Source organism: Gekko japonicus, unplaced genomic scaffold (genome assembly GCF_001447785.1).
Source record: "Gekko japonicus isolate JY-2015 unplaced genomic scaffold, Gekko_japonicus_V1.1 scaffold751, whole genome shotgun sequence".
Classification (NCBI taxonomy): Eukaryota; Metazoa; Chordata; class Lepidosauria; order Squamata; family Gekkonidae; genus Gekko; species Gekko japonicus.
Window position 1 is genome coordinate 85,246 of NW_015169196.1, and position 25,122 is coordinate 110,367.

At 47.8% G+C, this 25,122-nt stretch overlaps 1 protein-coding gene across 1 annotated transcript in view; it reads left to right on the forward strand.

Annotated features, from left to right (window-relative positions):
- Positions 1–25,122, forward strand: part of FEZ1 (fasciculation and elongation protein zeta 1) — a 69,863-nt gene that overhangs the window by 19,603 nt on the left and 25,138 nt on the right. The window contains exons 3-4 of the mRNA XM_015416321.1: positions 2,218–2,317; positions 23,291–23,377. Of these exons, the coding sequence (XP_015271807.1) occupies positions 2,218–2,317; positions 23,291–23,377 (187 nt within the window). The remainder of the gene's footprint in view (positions 1–2,217; positions 2,318–23,290; positions 23,378–25,122) is intronic.

The window sequence follows — 25,122 nt, forward strand, 5'->3', positions numbered from 1 at the left end:
AGCTCCTGCCAACCTAACAGTTCAAAAGCAAGAAATTGCAAGTAGATAAAGAGGTACCACTTCGGTGGGAAGGTAACAGCGTTCCGTGCACCTTGGTGTTTAGTCATGCCGGCCACATGACCACGGAAACGTCTTCAGACAGCGCTGGCTCTTCGGCTTTGAAACGGATTCGACTGGCTTTCGAGCAAGGGAAACCTTTACCTTTTAGAGTATAATGTGTATTACACTGAATTTGCCTAGAGGGAGGAGCTGAACTGTGGTGGCAAATTCTCCCCCAGATTATGTTCAACTGATGTGTGGAAAGCAAATGTATGCACTTAGACCTATTGCCTGATTGGAGACCTTGCTTTTTGTGTACAGTTTGTAGGAGGCTATGGCCGAGTCAGATCTTCTGCTGGAACTGTATGAGTCAGGGACAAGGTTTGTCACTGAACTCCCCCAGTTGAGTTGAAATATATAAAGGATGGAAAAAAGTTTGAGTCCAGTGGCACCTTTAAGACCAACAAAGTTTAATCCTGGGTATAAACTTTCACGTGCATGCACACGAAAGCTTAGACCCAGAATAAAACTTTGTTGGTCTTAAAGGTGCCACTGGACTCCGACTTTGTTCTGTTGCTTCAGACCCAGGGGTCATTTCCTGCAGGAGCGCACAGGAGCGGAGCTCCGGCAGTAAAGAGCCCAGGGGGCCGGCACATGCAACAAGACCCACCCCCTTCTCTCAGCAGCCCTTAGTCAGAGCAAGAAGCAACCAGGTAAGCTGCAGAGCCCCCCCCGCCCCCCCGGTCCAAAGCAGTCCAGTGGGACCTTTAAGACGAAGTTTTATTCAGGTACAAGCTCTCCCTCCTCTGTGAGGACAGATCTGCATGTCTCCCCCCCCAATAGCTAGCAATCCAAAACAGTCCAGTGGAGCCTGAGTGGTGGATGTTGCCTTCTGACACACTTCCGGTGATGTCAGGGGGTGTGGCACATGCAAATAAGTTATGCTAATGAGTTATGCTAATGAGCTCCTGCACCTCTTTTTCTACGAAATGACCCCTGTTCAGACCAACACAGCTACCCACCTGAATCTATGTAAAGGATAGTGATACAGACTGTAGCAATATCCATCAGCACTGGCAGTAGGCAAATATAGGTAATTGCTTTAGATTTTACGATGCCTCCACTTGCTTACTGTGGATAATCACCTCGCCAGGGTTATAGAAGGTGCACTATGCAAAACAGCCACGTGCTGCTGACACTTGTATGTGGTTGGCCTAAGTCCAGTTTTAGCTACAGTGGAGAGAGAATGGGGAACAGACGGAATTCACACATCGCAGAGTACACCGATTGAGTCTGGGGGCGGGGCTTGTGCAGAGGGGGACTGGACCTTCTGCTCTGCACTTTCCCCCTCGCTCTAGGTCCAGGGTGGCACTCTTTGGCCTGTTGTGGGAATCCTCAGTGGGCCAAATAGCAGCTCCAGGACTATTTCAGATTGGGAAAATGGCATTGGGGGGAAGGCTGGAACTCCTTCTCCATGAATGCTGCAATCCCAATTTGAATTGGACAGCATTTGTGCTGGAGCTGAGGAGAATCCATAACTCACATCTGACTGTTACTCAAGGTAGGGACCTCAGACCCATCCTGTGTATTCTGTAAACGTGAGAATCAAAGAGAACATCCTAGAAGTAATGTAGAGGTGATCGAGTCAAGAACCCAGGCATCCTGGATTGAAATCCTGATTTAGCTGTGGGCTCACCAGGTAGCCATTGGGCAAGTCACAATCTCTCCCCTGGGCCCCGTCAACTCAAATGAGGACAGTTTTGACCTATTTTATAGGGTTGTTATGAAACTGAATGAAATAGTTTCTTTAGTGATTTCTCTTTAGGCACAGGGGAGTTCAATTTCAAGTGTTGGGAATCATTTTTTTTAAATGATTCCAGCCATATTCTCCATGGTAAATTGAATTAAAATCAATTCAGTCCTGAATTCTTTTTGTGCTGGATTTGCACAAAGTCGCCCTGTTTGAAGCACTGCCCACATTGTGCGCGTAGCAGTCAGTTTTGAGGCTGTCGGCCACGGGGTTGTTCAGCGGAACAGAACGCGGCAGCTTTGTCATTCCCATTTTTTTCACCATCCTTTTTGAATTCTGCCTGCGGAAGAAATGGCCCGAAGTATGCCCCAGCGCCTTGTCAAGACACTGTCCCACTATTAACCCCCTCTTCTCCTTTTTATCCTCAGGGTTTGGGATGCTCTTACAGACAATTACATCCCATCCATCACTGAGGATTGGAGGGACCCGAACATCGAAAAGCTAAACGGCAACATCTCCGACACAGAGGTACCTACCTGGATTTGTGTCTCCTCCCCTTCCCCTCCCTCCAGTAATCTCTAGATGAAATAATCATGCCAGGCTGGTGAGGACACATGGTTTGAAACATGGCCTGCAGGAATTCAGTGCTTAAGCATTAATGCATGCAAAATGGAAATGGAAACTGGCCACCATTCCATGAAGGAAGGTTGATAGAATGTGTGAACGAAGCTTTCATCGGACAGCAGCACAGACCTCCCGGTGCTGCTTGAACTGAAGTCGTTGTCCTTTGGTAATGGAGAAGCATGCTTAATGTGCAGGAGGGGGGCTTGTGGAGGGGGTGGAAATAGCGAATGGAGCCATCTAATATGAGTATGTCAAGAGAGACATTGTCATCTGGGCTGTTGTTTTCTTTGAGAGTTGACATTGACAAGGTCTGTACCGCCTTCCACCCTGACACGTTCAGAACAATGCAGGCTGGCAGCCGGCTGAACAATGGCGACTGTGATGGGCAAAGGCTGCACGTTGCAGAACACTGTGGGCAATGAACCAAGCCCTTGTGCTGCCGCTGCATTTTCTGGTGCTGCTGAGAGGCCGGAGGTAGAAAGCTCTCAGGTGATTAGAGCACCGAAGCAGTGGAAGTGTCATTCTTGAGCCTCCTCCCCCACCAATAAACCTGAAAAGAGCAGGCCAAAGTGAGGGTGGAAACATGTGGAGCGGCCTGACACGGAACCATTGGTCTCTCAAGGTCAGGCTTGCCTGCTCTGACTGGCAGCAGCTCTCCAGGGTCTCAGGAGGAGGTCTTTCACATTACCTGTTTCATAACTGAAGATGCCAAGGATTGATCCTGGGACCTTCTGCAGGCAAAGCAGGTGCAGTGTCATTGAGCCTGCCCAAACAGCTTCCTGTCTCCTTCCAAAACAGTGTTGTCATAGAATCACAGAGCTGGAAGGGACCTCCAGGGTCATCTAGTCCAACCCCCTGCACAATGCAGGAACTTCACAAATACCTCCCCGTCCGCACCCACAGTGGCTGCTGTTCTATGCCCGGAAGATGACAAAAAACCTCCAGGATCTCCAGCCAAAGTGACCTGGAGAAAAATGGCTTCCTGACCCCAAAGTGGCGATCAGCATTTGCCTGGGTGTGTAAGAAAGGGCCACGAGAACTAAGCACTGAGGCAACACTTCCTGCCCCTCCCTCTCATGATCTGCCTGAGTTCACAGCTGACTAATTGAAGGAATGTTAAGCCAGGTCTGCATGTGCAGTGGAGTAAAGGCAGAGCTGAAGCACGGACGGTGCCACTTCAGACTACAGATGGGCTATACTGCCTTTGCACATCAGGGAGAATGGTTCTAGCCCGCCCACTTGGCTTCTGTAGCCGTTTTCATTTGCTGGAAGTTTTTATCACATTAAACAAGAGCAACATCCTTCCTGCCCCCGCTTACGGTCTGAAGATGCAGGCAGCCCATTTGACCACCTTGTTCGATTGCATGTGTAGCAGGACAGGCCTAAATCAATCAATCAATCAACCAACCAACCGGCAGGCAGCCAATTTGACCACCTTGTTTGATTGCATGCGTAGCAGGATAGGCCTCAATCAGTCAATCAATCAATCAACCATATGAACTGTACTTGATCATTCAATCAATCTGCATAAATTTGTGTGCGAGAAAAATATTTCATTATAGTTGTGAGTGCTTAGGCGTGGTTTCAGTAGGGGATGGGAACTAAGGGCTTATGCTGAAAGCTTCACAGAAGGCCGTCTTGGAGCTCCACCCCTTGACTGAGGCGGAGAGGGAAGGCGGAGTTTGTCAGCAGCTGGCAGAGGTGGGGAGAGCTGGATAGGCTGACGTTGCACATGCACAGTGTCGGTGCATGGCGGGCAAAGGCCACATGGGGCCGGAAGCCACACCTGGCTCCCTTTTCCACCCTTGGATGGAGCAGCACTCGCCCCACATTTCAGAGTGAGCACAAGCTGGTCATCTGATTGGGGCTGAGTAGGAATTTACTGCTCCCTTTGGGTCAGTTGTCAGCAAGCAGGGGATGTGAGGTAGGTTTTGCATACTCTGTGCATGGTAGCAGACTTGCCCAGGCTTCGGGGGCTTGAGCTAGGGAAGTAGCCCCTCTTATGGCAAGGTGCTAGCAGTGCAGGTAATGATGAGCTGGTATGCAGTAAAACTTAGGTGAGCACCCTGAGGCATCAGTTAATTGGATGTGAATACTCAGAATAGAAGTCTGGGGCTGGGACAGGGACTCATTGAGGGATGCTCTTATTGCATCCCAAGCTGCATTCATCTCTTTGCTGTTCATGGAAGTCAGACCATGTGTTTTGGGGAGCATGTTATCTTCCTCCAAACACATCTGATCAGGTGACTCCAAAGCAACCTTTTGCAAGGTAATGTGTGTTAGGGAGAGAAAGCACACTTGGAAGGGGTCCAGAGGGATGAAACAGCGATGCCGCTCAAGGTTGGTGTTTGGGGTCAGCATTGTTGGACTCATGCTGAGAGCCAGCCCACAACCTGGTAGAGAACTCCTGGAAAACCCTGACCTCCCTTTTCCTAATGGGAGAAGTGCCTTCAGGCGATGGCAAAGGCACAGTGCAAGAGCATCCTTTCCACCTGAACCAGATTCTCCTGCAACATTGTGGTGACTTTCTTATTTCGGAATTAGCAAACACCAGTGGGCCTAACAGGAGGGCAAGAAAGTCATACTGTGTTCCCTCCAGTATGTCTGCAGTTGGGGGAAAGAAGGGAGCCATGACTGGGCGGGAAGAAGTCATGATTAGTAAGGAAGTGGCATGTAAAGGAGGGGTAGTGAGGGTGACCTGGTGGCCAACGATGCATAAAAACCTGCATAAAATGGTGCATAAAATCCTACTGCTCTTTGACTGTCACTGCTGCCAACAGCACTGGACTAGTCCATGCTTTAGTTTCAAGTTCCCTCTAACAATGCCCTAAAGCAGGGCTAGAATAGAATGTTCCAACTGCCCAGTACAGGAACCTCCTTCTCCTTGATCATCCCAGATGTCACCATCTGCGACTGCAGGCGGCTGGGCTGAGCAGCCCACTTGGACTCTCGTTCGATCTCTGCATACCCCGGTTCAAATGAAGAGAGGGACTATTTGCTCCTGAGCTGTGGAATGTGTGTGTGTGTTAGCTTTGCAGGCTGACTAATGGGAAATTGCAGCTTCCACCTCTAGCTTCGTTATCCTGCTCAGTCAACAATAACTTATTAGTCCTTAAATTATTAATGGCTTTGCTGGAGTAAAGGACTAATTTAATCAGGCCGGGAAGCATGAACAACAGATGGCAAAGAGAAGTTATTTTCAGCAGGCAATGGAAGCCTTCGGATGATCCAGAATTTCCCCCAGTGGCACATACTGTTTTGGGAGGCATGTGGGGACTTTCCAAAGTGTCTCGGCACTGCAGCCATTGCTGTTCTATATGTGGTGTTTGCAGCACTGGCCGATCCCGTATAAAACAACTGTATGTTGTTAATGTGCTGAAATTCACCCCTCAAAGGCAACACATGTGAGAAAGGATGTTAAAGGGAGCTGTGGTTCCCAGTGATCAGCTAGCTCAGAACATCCTAAGTGACAGCTCAGGACCCAAGTTCAAAACCTCACTCAGCCAGGAAGCTCACCGGATGGCTGCGGGACACTCGCCTGACTTGTAGCCACAGGGCTCTTTTGTGGGTGGAATGGAGCAAGGGAGAACATATGACCTAAGGGACCGCCTTTCCCCATATGTTCACCCAAGGGCACTACGGTCGGAGGCGAAATATCTTCTGGCTATTCCAGCCCCTAAAGATGTCAAATATGCTGCGACTAGGACCAGGGCTTTTTCGGTGGCGGCTCCTATCTGGTGGAACGAGCTCTCGGAGGAGATCAGGGCCCTGTGGGACCTTATGCAGTTCCGCAGGGCCTGCAAGACGGAGCTCTTCCGCCAGGCTTTTGAGTAGGAGCCGCCACCATCACTGTACCATCACCGCGCTGCCAATTTTGGCAATGTGAGCTGGCCCTGGAACTGAAGAACAGACATAGCGCAGACTGATCAAGTAGAGCTAGTAGAATTTTGAAACATTGTATTGGAGACCCCCATCTTGGATGTTGTTTTGTGAGCACCAATTTTAAATGTAAATGTAATCGATTGTTTTATCTGGTTTTTATTGTCATGTATGGCAGTTGCCTCCTGTCAGCCACCCTGAGCCCATCTGGAAGGGCGGGATATAAGTCAAATAACTACATAAATAATATATGCTGCCCTGAGCTCCTTGGAAGAAGGTCTGGATAAAAATACAGCAGATGTGTTTGGCCAAGCTTGGCGTGAGCTGGCCATTCTTTGAGGTTGGGTGGCAGACACACTTGGTGTATTAAGCCTATTGATTTTATACAGCCATTTTGTGTGACAATGACTATTTAATAAGTGACCTTCCAAACCTACTTCGACATGATGCATGGCTCTGAAATCAAGGACCTCTTTCTTCAATCAAGCATAAAGAAATTGTGTCCCTGCAGGCTGTATGAAGCCTGAACTCAGTGCCTGTAAAATTACGGTCATGTTCAATGCTCCCTCTAAGCTGTGGAGTCTTGTGAGCAAAAGTTCTACTTTCTGAGCTACTGGCATTAAAGCTGTGAGCGAGCCATTTGGCTACTGCATAAATTAGTTTGCTCTAGAGCCATCCTTCCTGAGCGAAGACAAAAATGTGTGAGCCGGAGGCTAGAAAACTGTGAGCTAGCTCACACAAACTCACCTTAGAAGGAACACTGGTCGTGTTATATATTCAACAATAGTCTTAAACATTTTCAGACTTGCAATCCTTCTCTAATCCCAGTTTTTAACATGGAACCCCCTTTTAATTTTAACTGCATTTTTGTCTCCCTTTAATCTCTCTTTAATCTCTCTTTAATTAATTAATCAATCTCTCTTTAATTCCCAGGATCAAGACAGAAATCACACCAAACCCACATAAGTGGGTAACCACAATTTAGGTCACAAACCATGGTTTGATTATCCAGATGCACAGCTGAGAGCTAATGTGCCTGGTTTTCATGTCTGATTTCCCAGCTTCAATCTCCCACCTCTATGATGCAGGAGCCTCAGAAATGGAGTGAGAGGCAACTCTGGGTTTTTCAATTCAAGTATCATGCCAAACCATGGCAAGCAGAACCACGGTTTGCAAACCAGCTCCATTGTCTCTGATCCTGATTTCCCAGCCAGTTGGAAACCATGGTTTGTCAATACAGATATCTCTCTAAGCCAAGCGCTTATCCAGTCTTCCTCACTAGGTGGGGTTACAGTATTTCCAGATGGGGAAAGACCTGCCTAAACCCGTATGCATTGGGGTGAGAGAGTGTCCCCTTTCTGCTGCAAATCTGACTCCTTCCTTCCTGTAGCCCCTAGGGGTCCTCTGTCCCCTTGGAGCTATGTTGTGGGGTGGTGGCCATTTGATCTGCATCAGGAAGGACAAGACAGGACAGAAATCACTCCTGTCTGTGTAGTAGTAGTTAGTTTATTACGATCTGAGATCAGAAAAATCATACCCACAGTAATCAAATAAACATTCTGATGGTTACATTACATTAATTACATTAGTTACAATTAGAAACACATGTATACTATTATGCTAGTTAAAATTTGTTAAAATGCACCCTATACACATCTCTGTGGAAATGTTCTGTGGGATCCAAGCCATTTTGGCTGGAGAAATCCAGTCCACAAATGGCTTGACTGAGGAAATTAAAGGAAGTGACTCCTTACCCCCTTCAGTCATCCTGGCATGGTCGCAGTCATTTTTGTAACCAGACGTTTTCCTGTTTTAAATGCAACTCCCATCCTTTCAGTGGAAACTTATTTTATGATCCATTGCTAGGTAGGTCAGGGCAGGGGTCGTTTCGTAGAAAAAGAGCTAGGGGGACTCATTAGCATAACTCATTAGCATATGCCACACCCCCTGACATCACCGGACGTGTTGGGGGCCCGGCAATGGACCTGCAAGGCCGGCGGGAGTGCGAGGAAGCCCCGCCAAGGCCCTCCCTAGCCCCAGGCAGGCAGGGGTGGGGAGAGGCGGGGAGGAAGCAACTTACCCTCCCTCTTCTCCTGCCTCCTCCTGGCTGAATGAGGGCCGGAAGCAGGGGGCGGGGCTTCGTCGTGTGCCCCGCCCCCGCACCTCACCCGGGGGTACGGCGATCTCCCGCGATCCTCCCGAATCGACCTTTCTTCACCATGGTTTGATGTGACCTCTGTCTCTTCCTATTTGCTCCATCTTTCTCCTGTCCTCTCCAATCACTGTTTCTGTCTCTCAGCTCAGGGCATAACCCAGTTGATGATAGATCCACGGTCTCTAATGAGCCAAGTACCCAGAGAACAGCGCCTGGATCAAGGCTGTAACGGAATATGTTGTGCTAGTGCTGCCAGGTCCCCACTGGCCACCAGCAGGGGATGAGGGGGCAGGTTTGCCAGATCCAAGTTGGGAAACTCCTGGAGCTTTGGGGATGGAGCCTGGGGAGGACAGAGAACTTTGTAGGGTACGATGCCACAGAGTCTACCCTCCAAAGCAGCCATTTCCTCCTGGGGAGCTGATCTCTGTGGTCTGGAGATGAGCTGTAATTCTGGAAGATCCCCAGGTCCCCCCTGGAGGCTGGCATCCCTAGCTGGTGCTCTCCTTCTGGGTTGTTTTCCTTTTCTGGTGACTTCCCTTCTGCCGTACAGATGAGTAGCAATATTAATGGCCGAGTTCAGACAGGCAGTTTGAAGCGCTAGGGAGTCGTGGCAAAGAAGACCCAGAACAGACCCGGAACGGCTGGGTCGCGGTATTCCCGTTCACACTGCAGCGAATGAGGGGGGAGGATACCATGGAGGAAGTGCAAGGGAGCATTCACACTGTTGGCCCGCCCCTGGTGGGCTGTTAGCGGCCGTTTTTGCGCTCCGCTGCATGCGCCTATGCGCATGGGCGCCTGCCACGGAAACAGCCAGCGCCTCTTATCAACAACTGCGGGTTGTTCCTGCCTTAGCAGCGCTTGTGTTCACACTCAGGGAACCGGAATCAACCTGCTCTACACACGGTTTGCTACCACTTTCACCTGGTACTTTTTAAACTCGGGAGGGAAGCGGCACAAGACGGCTTGAGTACAGCTGGGGGATGCCTGAAAGATGTGCCTGCGTGAACCCACCCCTTTAATCCGCTACTGAAACGCTCCTGAAACGTTTGGCTGCCGGGCCAAACTGCCAGTCTGAACTCGGCTAATATATTTGAATTCATCCTTGTACCATCTTCTGAAATCCCTGGCTTTATTGGAATTACTACTAAGTCATTATAATCTCTGACCTTGTTTAAGGAGAGCCTTCTTGTGTGTGTGTCGGGCTAGTGACCTTGAGATAAGCCAGGATGTGAAGAAGCAGATAAATGGGGATTTGAAGTGTAAAAGAAGGCTGAAGAGCCAGACCAGCATCAGCAGTTTTATATAACCTGATGAACTCTGCTGGCCCCTTGCGTCACATGTAGGGCTGCCAAGTCCCCCCGGGGTGCGGATAACCCCCCCGCTTTGGAGGCCTGATTTCCACCGCTGCGGAATCGGGCCCCAGGGGGAACCCCACCCCGGCGTGCACGTCAGCCGGAGGTGACGTGATGACGCTGGGCAACCCCTCAAGACGCCGTCCAGGAGCCCCCTGCCACTGAGCGAAGCGGACTTGGGAACCCTAGTCACATGGCAGTCACTGGGCAGGAAGCTAAAATACCACCTTCTGGGTGGCTGCAGTGACGGAGTGCTGCAGGGAGCCGTCTAGTGAGCGTTTCCTCCTTTTTACTCAGCTTTCACTTCCCAGATTTGCCTGAATTTTGAAAGTCAGGGATGAAAGCAAGGAGTCTGTGGACTTGGCTGTGAGACAGGGATGGTGATGAAGGAATCCAAGGCAGTGGTGGTGGCTCGTGTGTACAGTGGAGATGGTGGCAAGTGGCAAAAGCCCTAGTTGGAATGTTTGATAATGTGAAAGGGAAAGGCAAGGCCCTGAAAGTCACAGGCCATCACATACTGGACCTCATCTTGTCTACAAGGGCTTAACTGTGGGCAGGTTTGGAAGGAGAAACTGAGTAAAGGAGTCTGTTTTGCATGGGTTTCGTAATTCCTAAGCCTTCCCCTTGGGATATGATTTAACTTCTTTCCTTCTGAATAACAATAACTGTAATACATCAATAACCAATGCATATAAAGGCATTCATAACGCTTTCCACAAGCAAATCATATTAATAATTCAAATCCAGCTTGTTGAAATAATGCAAGCACACACACTAAAACACACCAAAATGTGACATTTGTTTCCATGGAAACAAAAATGATGAAAACAGCAACAGAGTTCCCTATCATATCTTCCAACGTAGTCAGTACTTATGATTCAGTTTATTTGGCCCTCCCCTTTTAATGAAGCATTAATTCATTTTTTATTCGAGATCATAATACAAAGAACATTACATTTTTAGAATGAGGACATTAATCCCCCCCCCCCCCGGGGATTTGTATCAGTGTAAGGTTTATATTAAGGGGCTGCAGTGGCTCAGTGGTTAAGACGCTGAACTGCAGACCAGAAGGTCGGTAGTTCAGCAGTTTGAGACCCGGGTGCCGCATGACGGAGTGAGCTCCCGACTCTGTTCCCAGCTCCTGCCAACCTAGCAGTTTGAAAGCAAGAAACTGCAAGTAGATAAATAGGTACCGCTTCAGTGGGAAGGTAACGGTGTTCTGTGCGGCTTGGCGTCTAGTCATGCTGGCCACATGACCACGGAAACGTCTTCGGACAGTGCTGGCTCTTTGGCTTGGAAACAGAGATGAGCACCACACCCCTAGAGTCGGATTCAACCGGCTTTTGAGCAAGGGAAACCTTTACCTTTACTTAAAGTTTATATTGTATGTAATTTTATATTTCTGTTGATAAGCTGCTATTCATATGTTGTATCTATTAATCTTTTATATTGCGTTGGATGAGATGACGCTAGTGTTGCCATCCTCCAGGTGGTGGCTGGAGATCTCCCACTATTACAGCTGATCTCCAGGCGACAGAGGCCAGTTCACCAGGAGAAAATAGCCACTTCGGAAGGTGGACACAGTGGCATTATACCCCATTGAAGTCCTACCCCTCCCTCCTCAGGCTCCACCCCCAAAATCTCCTGTATTTCCCAATGGAGAACTGGAAACCCTAGCCGACTCCCTTCTGCTAAGTCTTCCCAGGGCTTTTTTTGTAGAAAAAGCCCAGCAGGAACTCATCAGCATAATAGGCCACACCCAACAACATGGGCCATTAGTATATTAGGCCACACCCCTGACAGTGCAGCTCATTAGCATATTAGGCCACACCCCATGCCTTCCCTTGGCTTGCCCGGGCAAGCCAGCTGGGGAAGGCATGGGGAGGCATTTAAATGCCTCCCCGATCCTTCCAGGGCCCCCCGGTCCACCCGCCTCAGAGTCACTGGGCGGGTTGCTCTCCAGGCCTTCCCTCTATAGCAACGCGCACAGAGGTTTTGGCTGTAGTGGGTGTGGCCAACTCTGAAGCCAGCCGGAACTCCGTTCCTGTGCGTTCCTGCCCAAAAACAGCCCTGAGTCTTCCTCAGAAAGACCTCTGCTGCCACTGGAGGATGTCTCTCTCTGTCTGCAGTGGAACGAGGTGGTAGAAAACTGATGTGATCCAAAGGGCTGTGCCCCTTCAGGCTGGGGCTAGCAGATGTGGTTTTTCAGACTTCTCTCGCATGAACTCGCGTGTCCGTGAGAGAGGTAGTAGCTCAGCCTATAGAATGCTGATTTTTAACCTATGGGGATGTTTGTATGCAGAGGGGCACAACAAAAACATGGACTCTGCGCCAGAAGTCTGCATCAGTACAGTTCACTCTGCTACCACGTTCCAAGGCACGTGCAGACCAGATCATAGCACAAGAGAGCCACTGGATCCAACATAGTGGAAGGGATTCATCTGATCTAACCCATTGTATATTATTTTTATGTTTAGCGTATTGTCTTAGGGTCAGGCTAGCAGGCCCGTCGGGGACATTTAAATTTCTTAGGGGGCACTGGCTAATTGAATTAAAGACAATTTAATTAAAGTTAATTAACTTACGTTGCAGTTAATTAACCTACCTTTCTGCCCCTACCGGGTTCCTGGGAGACTGTGGGGGAGGGAAAGAGAGGGAAGAAAGTAGGGCACGGGGCCCCTTGCACCACCCTTTCCAGCCCTCTGTGCCAGACAGGCGTGCAGGAATACCCGGCTCCTTCCCCACACCCTCTGCCGCTCGGGGGCCCTGGGCTGGATGGGAAGTCGTGGGGCTTTGCCAGTAAGTCAGGGGGCCTAGCCCCGAGATGCCCCACCGTAGCTACGGGCCTGCAGGCGAGATGAGACAAGAGATCACAGGTCTTGCGTTTTGTCTTTGAAAGGCCCCATTTCGGATCAGGGTCTCATAGGAAACTGGGAGGCGGGGATTGCTCTTCCACCCACATGTGCTTTTGCTAATCAAGCCAGACTCTTGCCTGTGTACTGTTACTGTCCTTTGGTGGGGGAAAAGAGATGAGTGCCTTGCTTTTGAAGAGTTTTAAAAGGTGAACCATAAACTCTGTCTTGTCTAGACTGACACATATTCTGTGGTTAGATTTGATTTCAGTAGCACCTGAGACACCAACAAGAGTTTCAGGGCATAAGCTTTTGAGAGTCAAAGCTCTGGGAAGCTCCTGCCCCGAACGTTTTGTTGGTCTCCAAGGTGCTACTCTTCTACTGCAGACCAACGTGGTTACCCTCTGAAACTATAGTCTGGGGTGGTTCTCTGCCCAGGACCTTTTAAAGATATGGTATATCAACAGAACATATAAATATTATTAAAAAATTGGGAACAGGGGTATCTGTTTTGTACAAGGCTTGGTGTGGGAGTATTTTTTGCCATAGGTACGCAAATAAGACAGTATATACAGGCAGGCAGCGGCTGCCCAATCTGCTTGCATGCATGCTGTGCTTCATCCGTTACAAAATGTGTGCTTTTCCCTGCAGAGAATACGTGGAGATTAGTCCATGCCGGGGAGAAAAACATGTATTTTGTAATGCTTGAAGTACACAGCATGAGAGTAAATGGGTAAGCTGTGAGCCTTCAGGAATGCAGTTATGGTGTTTCATTCATGCACAGAGCCTAACAGATTTTAATTTATTGACAAAAAAAAAAATCAACCCCACCTTTTTACCATGGCTAACATTTAAGGCAATGGAGCTGCGGTGGCTCAAGTGGTTAAGACGCTGAACTGCAGGCTGTGGAAGGTCAGTAGTTCAGCAGTTCGAGACCCTGGTGCTGCATGACGGAGTGAGCTCCCATCTCTAGTTCCAGCTCCTGCACCGCAACCCTAGAGTCGGATTCAACTGGCTTTCGAGCAAGGGAACCTTTACCTTTACCTAACATTTAAGGCAGCTTGTAATTCCTTTTAATGAATGCAATAATCCATATTACAGCCAGTTTAAAACAGTACAACCTTGAATGCATAGATGTAGCATTGTACTACCAAATGTATAATGTCCACTGCCAATAATGGCCAGCCCTACCCACCATATCATGACCTTTCCCCTCCCCTGCTGGCCCCATGCAGCAGGAAGGTCAGGCAGAGACTGCAGGCTTCCCCAAATCTAGTGTTTCTTTTGCTATACTCATGCTCACACTCCAAACCCAGTCCTAAGCTTCAAAGCTGTCACTCAATAGTGGCACCTCTTTCTAAGGAACTACATTTTTTTTGGTGGGGAGAGCCACAATGCAGCAAAATGGTTTCTGGAACAACAACCAATGTAAACACTCGGTCTGAATTCCAAAATGCACAGAACAGCAATAGTAAATAGTAGTTAGAACTAGGGATGGGCATGAACAGGGGAAGTGAGGTTTGTGACGGTTTGTGGTGTGCCCTGTTCGTGAACCATCACAAACTTTTAGGGGGTTAAATGAACCTGTGAGGTTCAAGGCATGGTTGAATGCCCCCCAGCATGTTACAGACACCAAATTCATAGGGGATCTCCAACTGACTTTCCTCTATTTGCCTGCCAAATTTGGTAAGGATTAGATTTATGCAGTCTGAGTTAGAGCCCACCAGAGAAGGTGCCCCTCCTCCATTGTTTCCAATGGAGGAAAAAAGCAGCAAAAAAGCAAGGGCAATAGAAGCCCAGCAGAGCAGAATCAAAGTCTCTGAGGATCTCTGCAGTAGAAACTGAAGGTGGGGGGGCATTTTCGCAAGCCCAGCAGAACCAGTGCAATGTGCTCAGTAGAACCAGTGCCACTGTGACAGTGCAAAACCAACAGGCCAAAGGTTAAACCAGAGAATCTCTGCAGTAGAAACTGAATGGCCAGCAGAACCCAGTGCCACTGGCATTGCAAGCTTAAAAGGACTGATCTTAGAGCACAGAGTCACTGCAAATCCAAGCGAGGGAGCAAGCTCTGTGCAAGAAAATGGGAAGGGAACACAAAGGAACACTGGCAAAGGGAAAAAACTGACAAGACTGGTTTGACACTGACAACAGCGTTTCCAGGGCTGGAGAGTTCGATCCCCCTCCCTGTTGCTTTGAAATTTGGTAAACATTTTGTTTGAGGGGAGACAATCTGTATGGAAATATCTCTAGTCACCAAGGTAACACCAACCTCCACCAACTGCTTGAAAGTTCGTGGAAAGTTCATGCCAGTTGACCTGCCATGAACTGGCCAAAATTCATCATGAAATTTCTTTCATGTGCCGGTTCATGCCCATCCCTAGTTAGAACAACAATAATAAATAGGTCCATATTGTTTGATGTCAGACACTTGGAAGAAAGGACAGTTTTGACCAAAAAGGTAGTATCAGTGCCAAGCAAATGTAAGACGTTCTAACAGATAGGGTGCTACTACAGAAAAGGCTCTGTCTCTGGTTCTTAAACTAAGGATGCCTGGAGGAAGGCCCCAGATGATGATTTCAGCAAGTTAGTCAGGTTTGTTTGAGGAAAGGTGATGGTTAGATGCTTTATAGATGATGAAAAACGATGATCAAAATATTGTATAAAGCAACCCATATTAAATCTCATTTAGCTGTCTGTGGAGACCTCTGGTTTGGACTGCAAAGGTGAAATCAATTGTGATTTCATTTGGAAGTATTTCTGGGTTCAAACTTTTAAGGCCTGGACGTCCAAGGGCTCCCTCACAGCCCAAACACTGCTACAATCAGAAAAGCAAACGATCCACTGTGGGGGAGAAGAGACTGCCAGAAGGCAAGTACTGAGCGCTGGTGGTGTTTGGGGGCAGCAGCTGCTGCAGAAAGATAGGAACCTCGTGGGGCAACAAGGCAGCATTGGAGGCTAGAGGTAGGTAGAGAGCTCTGCCACCTTCTTTGTTTCACAGTGGTTGACCCTGCCATTGAGAGAAGGCCAACAAACAATATTGACCAGGGCAAAGAGGAGGTGGCGCTGCTACTGCTGTTTTTCTTTCCTTCTCCAACCCCATACATGGCAGAAGCGAGCAAGTCTGGTGCTCCTTTCTCCGTCCTTCCTTCCCCATGTGCTACCTGAGGTGGGCAAGCCGTGCAGATCCCCAATTGTAATTTCTGCTTACATTGATGTATAATGCAGAAGAATGCAAGTACTAAGCCTCTGAATCCCAGAGCCCGGAGGCAACAGCAGGGGAAGTTCTGGGCCTCTCTGCCCTGTTGCTGGCCATCCAGAGAAACTGGTTGGCTGCTGTGTGAGACAGAATGCTGGGCTAGATGGACTATTGGTCGGATCCAGCAGGGCTCTTCTTATGTTCTTAGAATGGTTGAAAATGTGAGCTCCCCCCACATTCTTATGTGGTATAGTCCCTGTAGGTCTGTACTATGTAAATTTCTGAGTGTTTCAGTCACCAGCTAATGTTTTATGTATAAGTTGCCTTACACTTGGTCAGACCATTGGTCCATCTAGTTCAGCATTATCTATCCTGATTGGCAGTGGCTCTTGAACATCTTGGAGAGGGAAAGGTATTTTCCCCCATCATCTGTGTTTTTTAAAGTGGAGAGGCCGGAGACTGAACTCAGGAACTTTGGTGAATGTAGCATATTCTCTGCCACTGAACCACAGTGTCTTGATGCAGATGGTACTTCTGCTACTTGCTAGTAATTTCACCCAAGGATAGCTGAGGAATAAAATCTTTGAACTGGCCTTGTTTAACCCCCATGATGTGGTTTCTTCCCACACTGCCTTGTATTGAAGCCAGCAGAACTTGCTGACCTTGAAAGTAGTTGAGTGTAACAAAATCTTCCCTTTCCTCAGGATCCAAAAAGCTTTCCTGTTTTTGTTTTGTTTTTGACCATGAATGCTAGATGTAATTCAAACAATTTATGCAGAGATTAGCTTTTTCAGGAAACGTGCTATTGATGGAAATAATTCTAGAGTCTGTGGTGGAAGACCCTTGCATCATGATCGAGAACAAGGTCTGTGCATTGGCAGACGGAAGCATAATGAAAGACATATAGATGAGAATGCTTGTTAGGGATTTTTCTTTCTCTAGGAAGCCAGAAGGCTCCATGAAAACCCACCTCACCATCTGTAGGATCTATCTGCCCATTTAATGCTTTCTTGCTGGAATACATCTGAACTCTGCCTAGAAGGTCCCATATTCAATCCCTGTCATCTTCAATTTCAGAATCCCAGGTAGCAAGAACTGAGCAAGACATTTCTCTGCATGGAACCTTGCAGAGGTTCTGCAAACAGGAGCTGACAATAATGAGCCAGAAGGAACAGCAGCCTAACTTGGTATTAGGCAGCTTCATGAAAACTAGCTCTGTGTTCGGGTAAAGCCAGATTCAGTTAAAAGGCAGGCTATAGTTTCAGGTAGCCTCGTGGGTGCAAAGCAAAATCCAGAAACAAAAGCTGTGTATTACCTTTATGAAGACCAGCCCAAAATAACACAAAACAATTTGCAAGCTTTCAAGTTCTTTGTGACTTTTCACCAGATTAGATGTTAAAAAACAAAAGTGGGGGGAATATTTGAGTCCATGATCTTATGACAACTGTTTGTCTGCATCCTGTGAGGAATCCCCGGTGGGCTTGCATAGATGCAATAGCATAGGGTGGAGCTACTATCAGGCCACACCTTTGGCCCTCTGGATGTTGAGATTAAAGTTACCAGGGCCCCGGTCACACGGGCCAGTTAATGCGGGGGGGGGGAGGCATGGCTGTTCACCCCAGAGCAAAATAAAGCGTGGTAGCCCGATCACACAGTCCCCCGAGTCTCTGTGCTTAGGCTGTTAGCTTGCGATCACACAGCAATGCTGCAGTGTGGCAAAGGAGCAGCATGGCGCAATCACACAAACGTTTTGCGTTTGTGTGCATGCACAGTTCCATGGAGCAGCACTGCTTTCAGTTCCGTGTTTGTGCGCATGCGCTTACGAAAAACATCTGGTTTGCAACGGGACGTGGACGGGCGCTGGATGCCACAGGATACTAGTGCTCCTGCGATCAGACGCCCGCCTGTGCCGTGCATTTTCCGGATACTAGTGCACTTTCCTTGGTACTTTTTAACTCCGCATCTTCGGCGGGACGCCATGGGTTGGCTACAGGTGCGCTATGCTTTCCAGATGTTACGGTGTGATCGCGCCCCGAAAATCCGCCCAACATCCGTGCCTTTTGCGCGGCAAATTCTCTGTGTGACCGGGACCCAAGTTTAAAATCGTGTTGCTACCAGGGTTTTGTTTTTGTCTTGAATTCTGAATATTAAGCCAGCTTCAGTTTCTAACACTTCAGAGTGTTTTTGAGAACTTTCAATTGGCATAGTCCTATGCTATTTAGCCAGTTTGTATTTAGTTATCTCCAAGTAATATTCCCCCTGCTTTGATGTCCTGTAGTTGAGTGGCAATGCACCACTTGAATGCTTTGCTCTAAAGAAACTACAACTGCTTTCCAAATAACCTTTTCTCTAGGTTAGTGGCTTTCAAGCTGAATACCAGAGAATCTTGGGGATTGCTTGGAAGCATCTTAGAAGTTCCTGAATGGGAAGAAGACTAGTAATGGCAGGCACGGCTTCCCAGAAAACCAGCTTCTCCATGGTCTAACCTTCCTTCTTTGCTATGCAGAACCACAGAGGAGGGGATTTATGATGCAAAATGCATTTCCTGCCTGAAGGCCACACTTTGTAGAAGTGAGGCTAAAGAGCTTAGGGCCTTTTTAGTTTGGGGGGGCAAAAGCAGTTAAGGCCTGGGGGACATGATAAGACTTTTATAAAACATATGCACATGAGGGGAAAATAGAAGGAGCCCCCCCCCAAAGTTGGGCTGTCAAGTCTAGGTTGGAAAAGTCCTGGAGATCTTGGGGGTGGAGCCTGCAGAGGGAAGGGTTAGGGGAGGAGAGAACCTCAGCAGGGTATAATACCATAAAGCCCCACCCTCTAAAGCAGCCATTTCCTCCAAGGGAACTGATCTCTGTAGTCGGGAGATTAGTTCTAATTCTTGCCCCACCTGGAGGTTGGCAACCATACCCATGAGACTCCAAATCACACACGGGAACTGATGAGGAGTGGATTCAGGACCGACCAAAGAAAATACTTCTTTACACCTGTAGTTAATTTCTGGAATCTACTGCCGCAGAATCTAATGTTGATTTGAAAAGGAGATTAGCAGGGGTCATTTCTTAGAAAAAGAGCTAGGGGAACTCATTAGCATAACTCATTAGCATATGCCACACCCCCTGACATCAGGGGCCCAGCGGTGGACCTGCAAGGCCAGCAGGAGTGTGAGGAAGCCCCGCCAAGGCCCTCCCTGGCCCCAGGCAGGCAGGGATGGGGAGAGGCGGGGAGGAAGCAACTTACCCTCCCTCTTCTCCTGCCTCCTCCTGGCTGAATGAGGGCTGGAAGCGGGGCGGCCGGAAGCAGGGGGCGGGGCTTCGTCATGTGCCCTGCCCCTTGCACCTCACCCGGGGGAACTGCGTTCCCCCGCGATCCCCCCCGAAATGACCTCTGGAGATTAGACAAATTCAGGGAGGGTAGCTATTAGTTGCGATGGCTGAAGGAGTCTCTGTGTCCAGAGGAAGAGGGGGACACTCGATACAGCAGCTGCTATCTAGAGACAGCGGGAGAGGGCATTTCACAATGCTCTTAGTGTAAACTTCCATGGTGCTTCTGGCAGAAGTGGGATGTTTGGCATGATGTACTCTCGATGGGTTCCGGCAGCACCTTTCTTATGTTCTTAACTTGTATTTCCACAGTGTTTAGGATGATTATTGTCAGTCCAGCTGCAAGCTTCTGTAAGCAACTCAAGAACAACTTTGCAATAGCCCTGCTCCTGCCCTACCCCAGGAAAAGGTGGGCTGTTTGTTCATTCCCCTCTAATCATGCTGGTTTCTGAAGACTCAGCAGAATGGAGGAGTGGATAGATCACAGGGCAGAATTAAGTGCACTCTTCAAATAGCCATGGGTCTCGGGCCACCGCCCAATCTTACTGGGTGTTGGAAACAGCCATGGACATTTTATGCATGGGGGTCATCTGCTATGTAAATAGCGCACAGAGCTGTCTGCATCTGACACGCAGTCCAAGGGAGACCTCTTTGTACATGCAGGAGACAATTATGCATGATAATACACAGTGATATTACAAGGGAAAGCAAGACAGAGATTGGAAAGCGTTTCATATTCTGCAGTAACAATTTCTCCCTCTGGTGTTATGCAAGTTCAGACTAATCATCCGGTGCAGCAATTCAGTCAAATAAACTGCTGGGGCAGTGAAACAGTGATACAAGCAAATATTGATTAATGTCCTAAATAAAACTAGAACAGGAAGAGCAGACTTCCTGGCACTCTGGCTTGAACGGAATGGTGCTTACCAGCTGGAAGGCTGAGCATCAACCTCTTGGTAGCAAGGACAGACCCCAAGATCTCGTAAAAGAAGAAAAATAATCTGGAAGTGATACTTTTTGTACTTCAACTTGGCTTTTAAATTGGGGCTCTAGGCACTATCTGGGTACATCTGTGCCATACTGGGCTTCAGAGTACCTAAACTGAAATATTACAAGTGGCCTCCAATCCGTATGTGCATTTTCTGTGGTGCATCCTGGAACTACTGAATCCAGGAGTTCATGGTCCCTCCTTGCTAATTCCTCATTCCCTGTGGTTGGTTCAACCTTCCCAGTAGTTTTTTATATCCCACCTTGCCCTGAGGCTCAAGGCAGTTTACACAAATTGGTTCCCTCTAGGTCAGTATTGCCTATTTTGAGTTGCAGTGGCTCTCCAAGGGCGGCCTTTCCTGGCACCTTCTATCTGAGGTTTTGATTGTCTGATTTAAAGTGTTTTTAGCCTGCCTTTCCTCCTAAAAAGGACTTGAGGTAGATTACAACGCATTTTAAAAATGCATCTCCGAATAAGCCAGTTAGCAATGAAAATCTGAAAATACAATTAAAACAGCTTCAAACAACCAGGTATCGATCAGTATGCAAATGACTATATATATGCAATAGCTAAATAGAGGCAGTGGTAGCTCTGACTATCAGGGGCAGGGGATGAACAGTGGCAGGGATGTGGTTCTGCTTGTAAATTTTCTGGACTCATCTTTCTGGCTGTTGTTGGAGACAGCCTGCCAGGCTGCATGGAATCTTGTGATCCATCAGGGTTTTCTTTAATTTCTCCCCTAGATAATCTGTGTTCCCTGCCTCGGCTTGTAGAACATTCTGGTTGCCCATTGACAGGGGAAAAAAAATTCAGTGCAATCCTAAGCTTCTTCGCTAAACAGTAAGCCTCACTCAGTTCAATGGCCCTTTCTCATATCAACACATCTTGGAAACCCATGAATGCTTCATCTTACAGGATCTCTGCTGTAGTATGTCTAGCCTGTGCAGAGCTGGCTGAGTCTACCCTGCCTTTAACTGGAGATGCCAGCAACTGAAATTGGGACCCTCCTCCATGGAAGCCAGGAGCTCTGCCCCTGAGCCATCTTTGTCCTTTTAGGGCAAATAACAGCACGGGGAGGGAAATTCAAATCAGGAAAGCAGCACAGAGAGAAGAGATTAAGAAAAAACTTCTCCCCATGATCCCAACCAGTCACGGATATTCCACAACTTGTCTAGTGTGGCCCTTAGTGAATGTCAGTCCAGCATTCAAAGAAGACTGGGGAAAAGGTTTCACTGCTTGACCTTAAATGTCAGGGTGGTGGCGTCATAAAGGTGAAGGTGCTCAATGAGATAAGTCAAGTCTCTACCGGTTCACACATTATGGAGCACAGAAGCTGGGTCTCGGGTTCCCATCCAGTCTAACAGACACTTGCAAGTTACGGTGGTGGAAAGTGCTTTAAAGTCACAGCCAACTTATCGAGACCATATTAGAGTTTTCAAGGCAAGAGATGTTCAGAGCAGTGTTCCCTCTAAGCTGAGTTAGTGCGAGCTAGCTCACAGGGGTTTTTTAGCCTTCAGCTCAGACCTTTTTGTCTTAGCTCAGGAAGGATGGCTCCAGAGCAAACTATTTTATGCAGCAGCCAAATCACTCACTCGGTGATTTAATGCCAGCAGCTCACAAAGTAGAATTTTTGCTCACAAGACTCCACAGCTTAGAAGGGAGCATTGGTTCAGAGGTGGCTTGCCATGGCCTGCCTCTGTGTAGCAACCCTGGACTTCCTTGGTGGTCTCCCATCCCAAGTATGAACCAGGACCTTCCGAGATCTGACAAGATCGGGCTAGCCTGGGCTATCCAGGTCAGGGCAAGTCAGGGCAGTGAGTTAAGGGTCCTCCTCAATTCCCACACACATGGTGCTTGATTTGGATCATGACTGCAGAGTGCCTGGTGAAGGGGCTTCCGGCCTTCCCTCTGCACCATTCTCCTGACCTGCAACAGCCCTGTGGTGTACTATTTAGCCTGCTGGAGAAACACACATGGGTTCATATGGATTTCCCCAACGGGCCAAATAGCACACCCCAAATAGCAAAAAAGAAGGGATGGTGGAGGAGCTCCCTTCTCCATGCCATAGCCATGATCCCGAAATGGGCACTGCATGCGTGGGAACTGAGGAGAACCCATAACCCATGTGTGACTGTCAGGACACAGGATAGGGACTCTTGACCCAACCTGAGTACTTCTTAATATGCGTGTGTGTTGCTCAAAGTATTTTCCAGGGCCTTTCCTATGTGATAATAGTAATTGTGTACAGAGAGTTATAGGAGCTGCGGTGGCTCAAGTGGTTAAGACGCTGAACTGCAGGCTGTGGAAGGTCGGTAGTTCAGCAGTTCGAGACCCGAGTGTGCCGCATGACAGAGTGAGCTCCCGTCTCTAGTTCCAGCTCCTGCCAACCTAGCAGTTCGAAAGCAAGAAACTGCAAGTAGATAAATAGGGACCACTTCAGTGGGAAGGTAACAGGGTTCCGTGCGCCTTGGTGTTTAGTCATGCCAGCCACATGACCACGGAAACGTCTTCGGACAGTGCTGGCTCTTCGGCTTTGAAACGGAGATGAGCACCGCAACCCTAGAGTCGGATTCGACTGGCTTTTGAGCAAGGGAACCTTTACCTTTTTACAGAGAGTTATTCTGCATCTGCAGCCATATATTGACAAGTAGATTGTATCCATCCCTCCGGAAATGTCTGAACTTATTTTAATATTGAAACGAAAGCACACAATCAGCATTTTGTGTAAGTGTTTCTTTCCACGTTTCCAAGCCACTGTAGAGCATAGTCAATAGCTGGTTGTCTTCATCGATGCCATGGGGGCACCTACATTTCTGAGGTCTTATTTTGCTGACTTTCTCCCTCTCCGCTTTTCCCTCCCCAATGCTTTTTTTTCTCCGCTCAGAGAGAGGGTAAGCACAACCATCAAAGCATGCTGCATGAAGGGCTAAGCGTTGCATCTCGAGGGATGAGTGGATTTTGATCTTGCAAAATGCTTTTGGATCCTTTAACCAATTCTTAGAACTCTTCTTTTTTTAAAGACAGAATATTTGGGTAGTCTGTGCGGTAAAAGATCAGCGGAGACAAAACCGCGTTCAAAGCCCATACCAGCTACTCAATCAGAATGCGGTTGGGTTGTTTTCTTTTTCCCTTCAGATCCGCGAGAAGGAGGAAGAAGAGCTTAATGAGAAGAGTGAAAATGACTCTGGTATTAACGAGGAGCCGCTACTCACAGCAGAGCAGGTATACGCCATGCCCTTGAAAATGGAAATTCTAAGGAGCCATCTTTCTTCCACCACATTGTCAGGAAAATTGGCCTATCTCTGCAACACGGTCAGCATTTAGGTGTTCACTAGCAAAGCAGTGATGCTTGTCCGCCGTGCCACACAAAGCACCAGCTCCTTCCCTTACTCGGCATGTTTATTTTGCAGAGTGATCATAACAGTATGTGGGCAGCTGATTAATTTGGGCCATTTTAGCTCTCTTCAGATGTTTTAAGTATGTACAATGAATGTGTGTGTGGGTTGAGCAGGATTTCCCCACGTGTGAAACATATGTACGAAGCCTATGCCCAGAGGCCTTTCTCCATGCAACTGGGAACCGAATCATGTGGGGAAAGCCCTATGCACTGAGGCTCTGCACTTATATTCCAGTTATTGTGCATAGGTTGGGGGCTTGCAATCCTGCTTTCCCCTTGTGTGCATTCATTGCATGTGCATAGCACATCTGAAAGGGGCTGTTGCGTGATTTTAAATGCCGTGCTGTTGCAGGCATCAGAGAGCAAATTTAAAATCTGTAAAGGGTTATTGCTAACTTATACCACTTTACATTGGTCTTTTTTTTTTGCCCCATAGCAGCCATTGGTGGTACGTGTACATTTTGCATGTGTCTTTTGCACACTTTAACATGTGGAGAAGTGGGTGTATATTTATTTATATTCCTGCCTTTCTTCTGAGACTGATGTAAACTCTGCAATAGAATCTGACAGCTCATATGTGGTTGAAAACAGCTTCCATGGGGGACTGAAACAATATCGCCAAGAGAAAAAAGGACCATTTGAGAAATGTCTAAGAATGATTTGGTGACATTGGTGCAGTGCAACTTTTTTTTAAAAAAACCATGCCATAAATGGGATATTTGAAAGCACATTAATGCACATGCGCAGAACCAAATTGTAAAAGATTCTCTGTTTCTGAATGCAAAGGGCAACTCTCATGGCATAATTTATTAATCATCCTTGAAGTTTATGGTATGCATCTCTGCTGCTCTTTGAGCCTTGAAGTTCTATCTAGGGAAGCTTCAATAGAGGTTGAGTAACACTGAGGCTGGTGTTTTGCCAAAGTAAAGGACTTCAAGACCGTTCTCCTAATGAAATGTTACAACTCCAACTCATCCCTACTAGCATCTCTGGCAACATTGCTATTCATATCCACTTGTTTGATTAATTGTTAATTATTTTTTTATCAAGCATCATCTTCATTTGGTCTCTTGAGATACTCTTCCATATCCAATAGCGTATTAATAGTACAATCCTGAACAGAGACACACCCTTCTGAGAGCGCTGAAGTCAGTGGGCTTCGAAGGGTATAGCTCTGTTTAGTGCTGTAAGTCACATAGAACAAAGTTGGAAAGGGGGGTAATTATTTAGAACCCCCTATTTTAAGAATGTCCTTTCACCTTCCAAAAGATATCTCTATTTTAGAACTTCAGTTGTCTCCTGGTATCAATACACTTGCATCTTTGGTGATATTGCTAATTCCCAAGTCCACTTGCAAGCATAGTTCCCTCCAGGGGTCATTTTGTAGAAAAAGAGCTAGGGGAACTCATTAGCATAACTCATTAGCATATGCCACACCCCCTGACATCACCGGAAGTGTGTCATAAGGCCACACCTCCTGACATCACCGGAAGTGTGTCATAAGGCCACACACCCCCAACGGTCCCGGCCGCCACCGCCGGCCTTGCAGCTCCACTGCCGAGCCCCATGA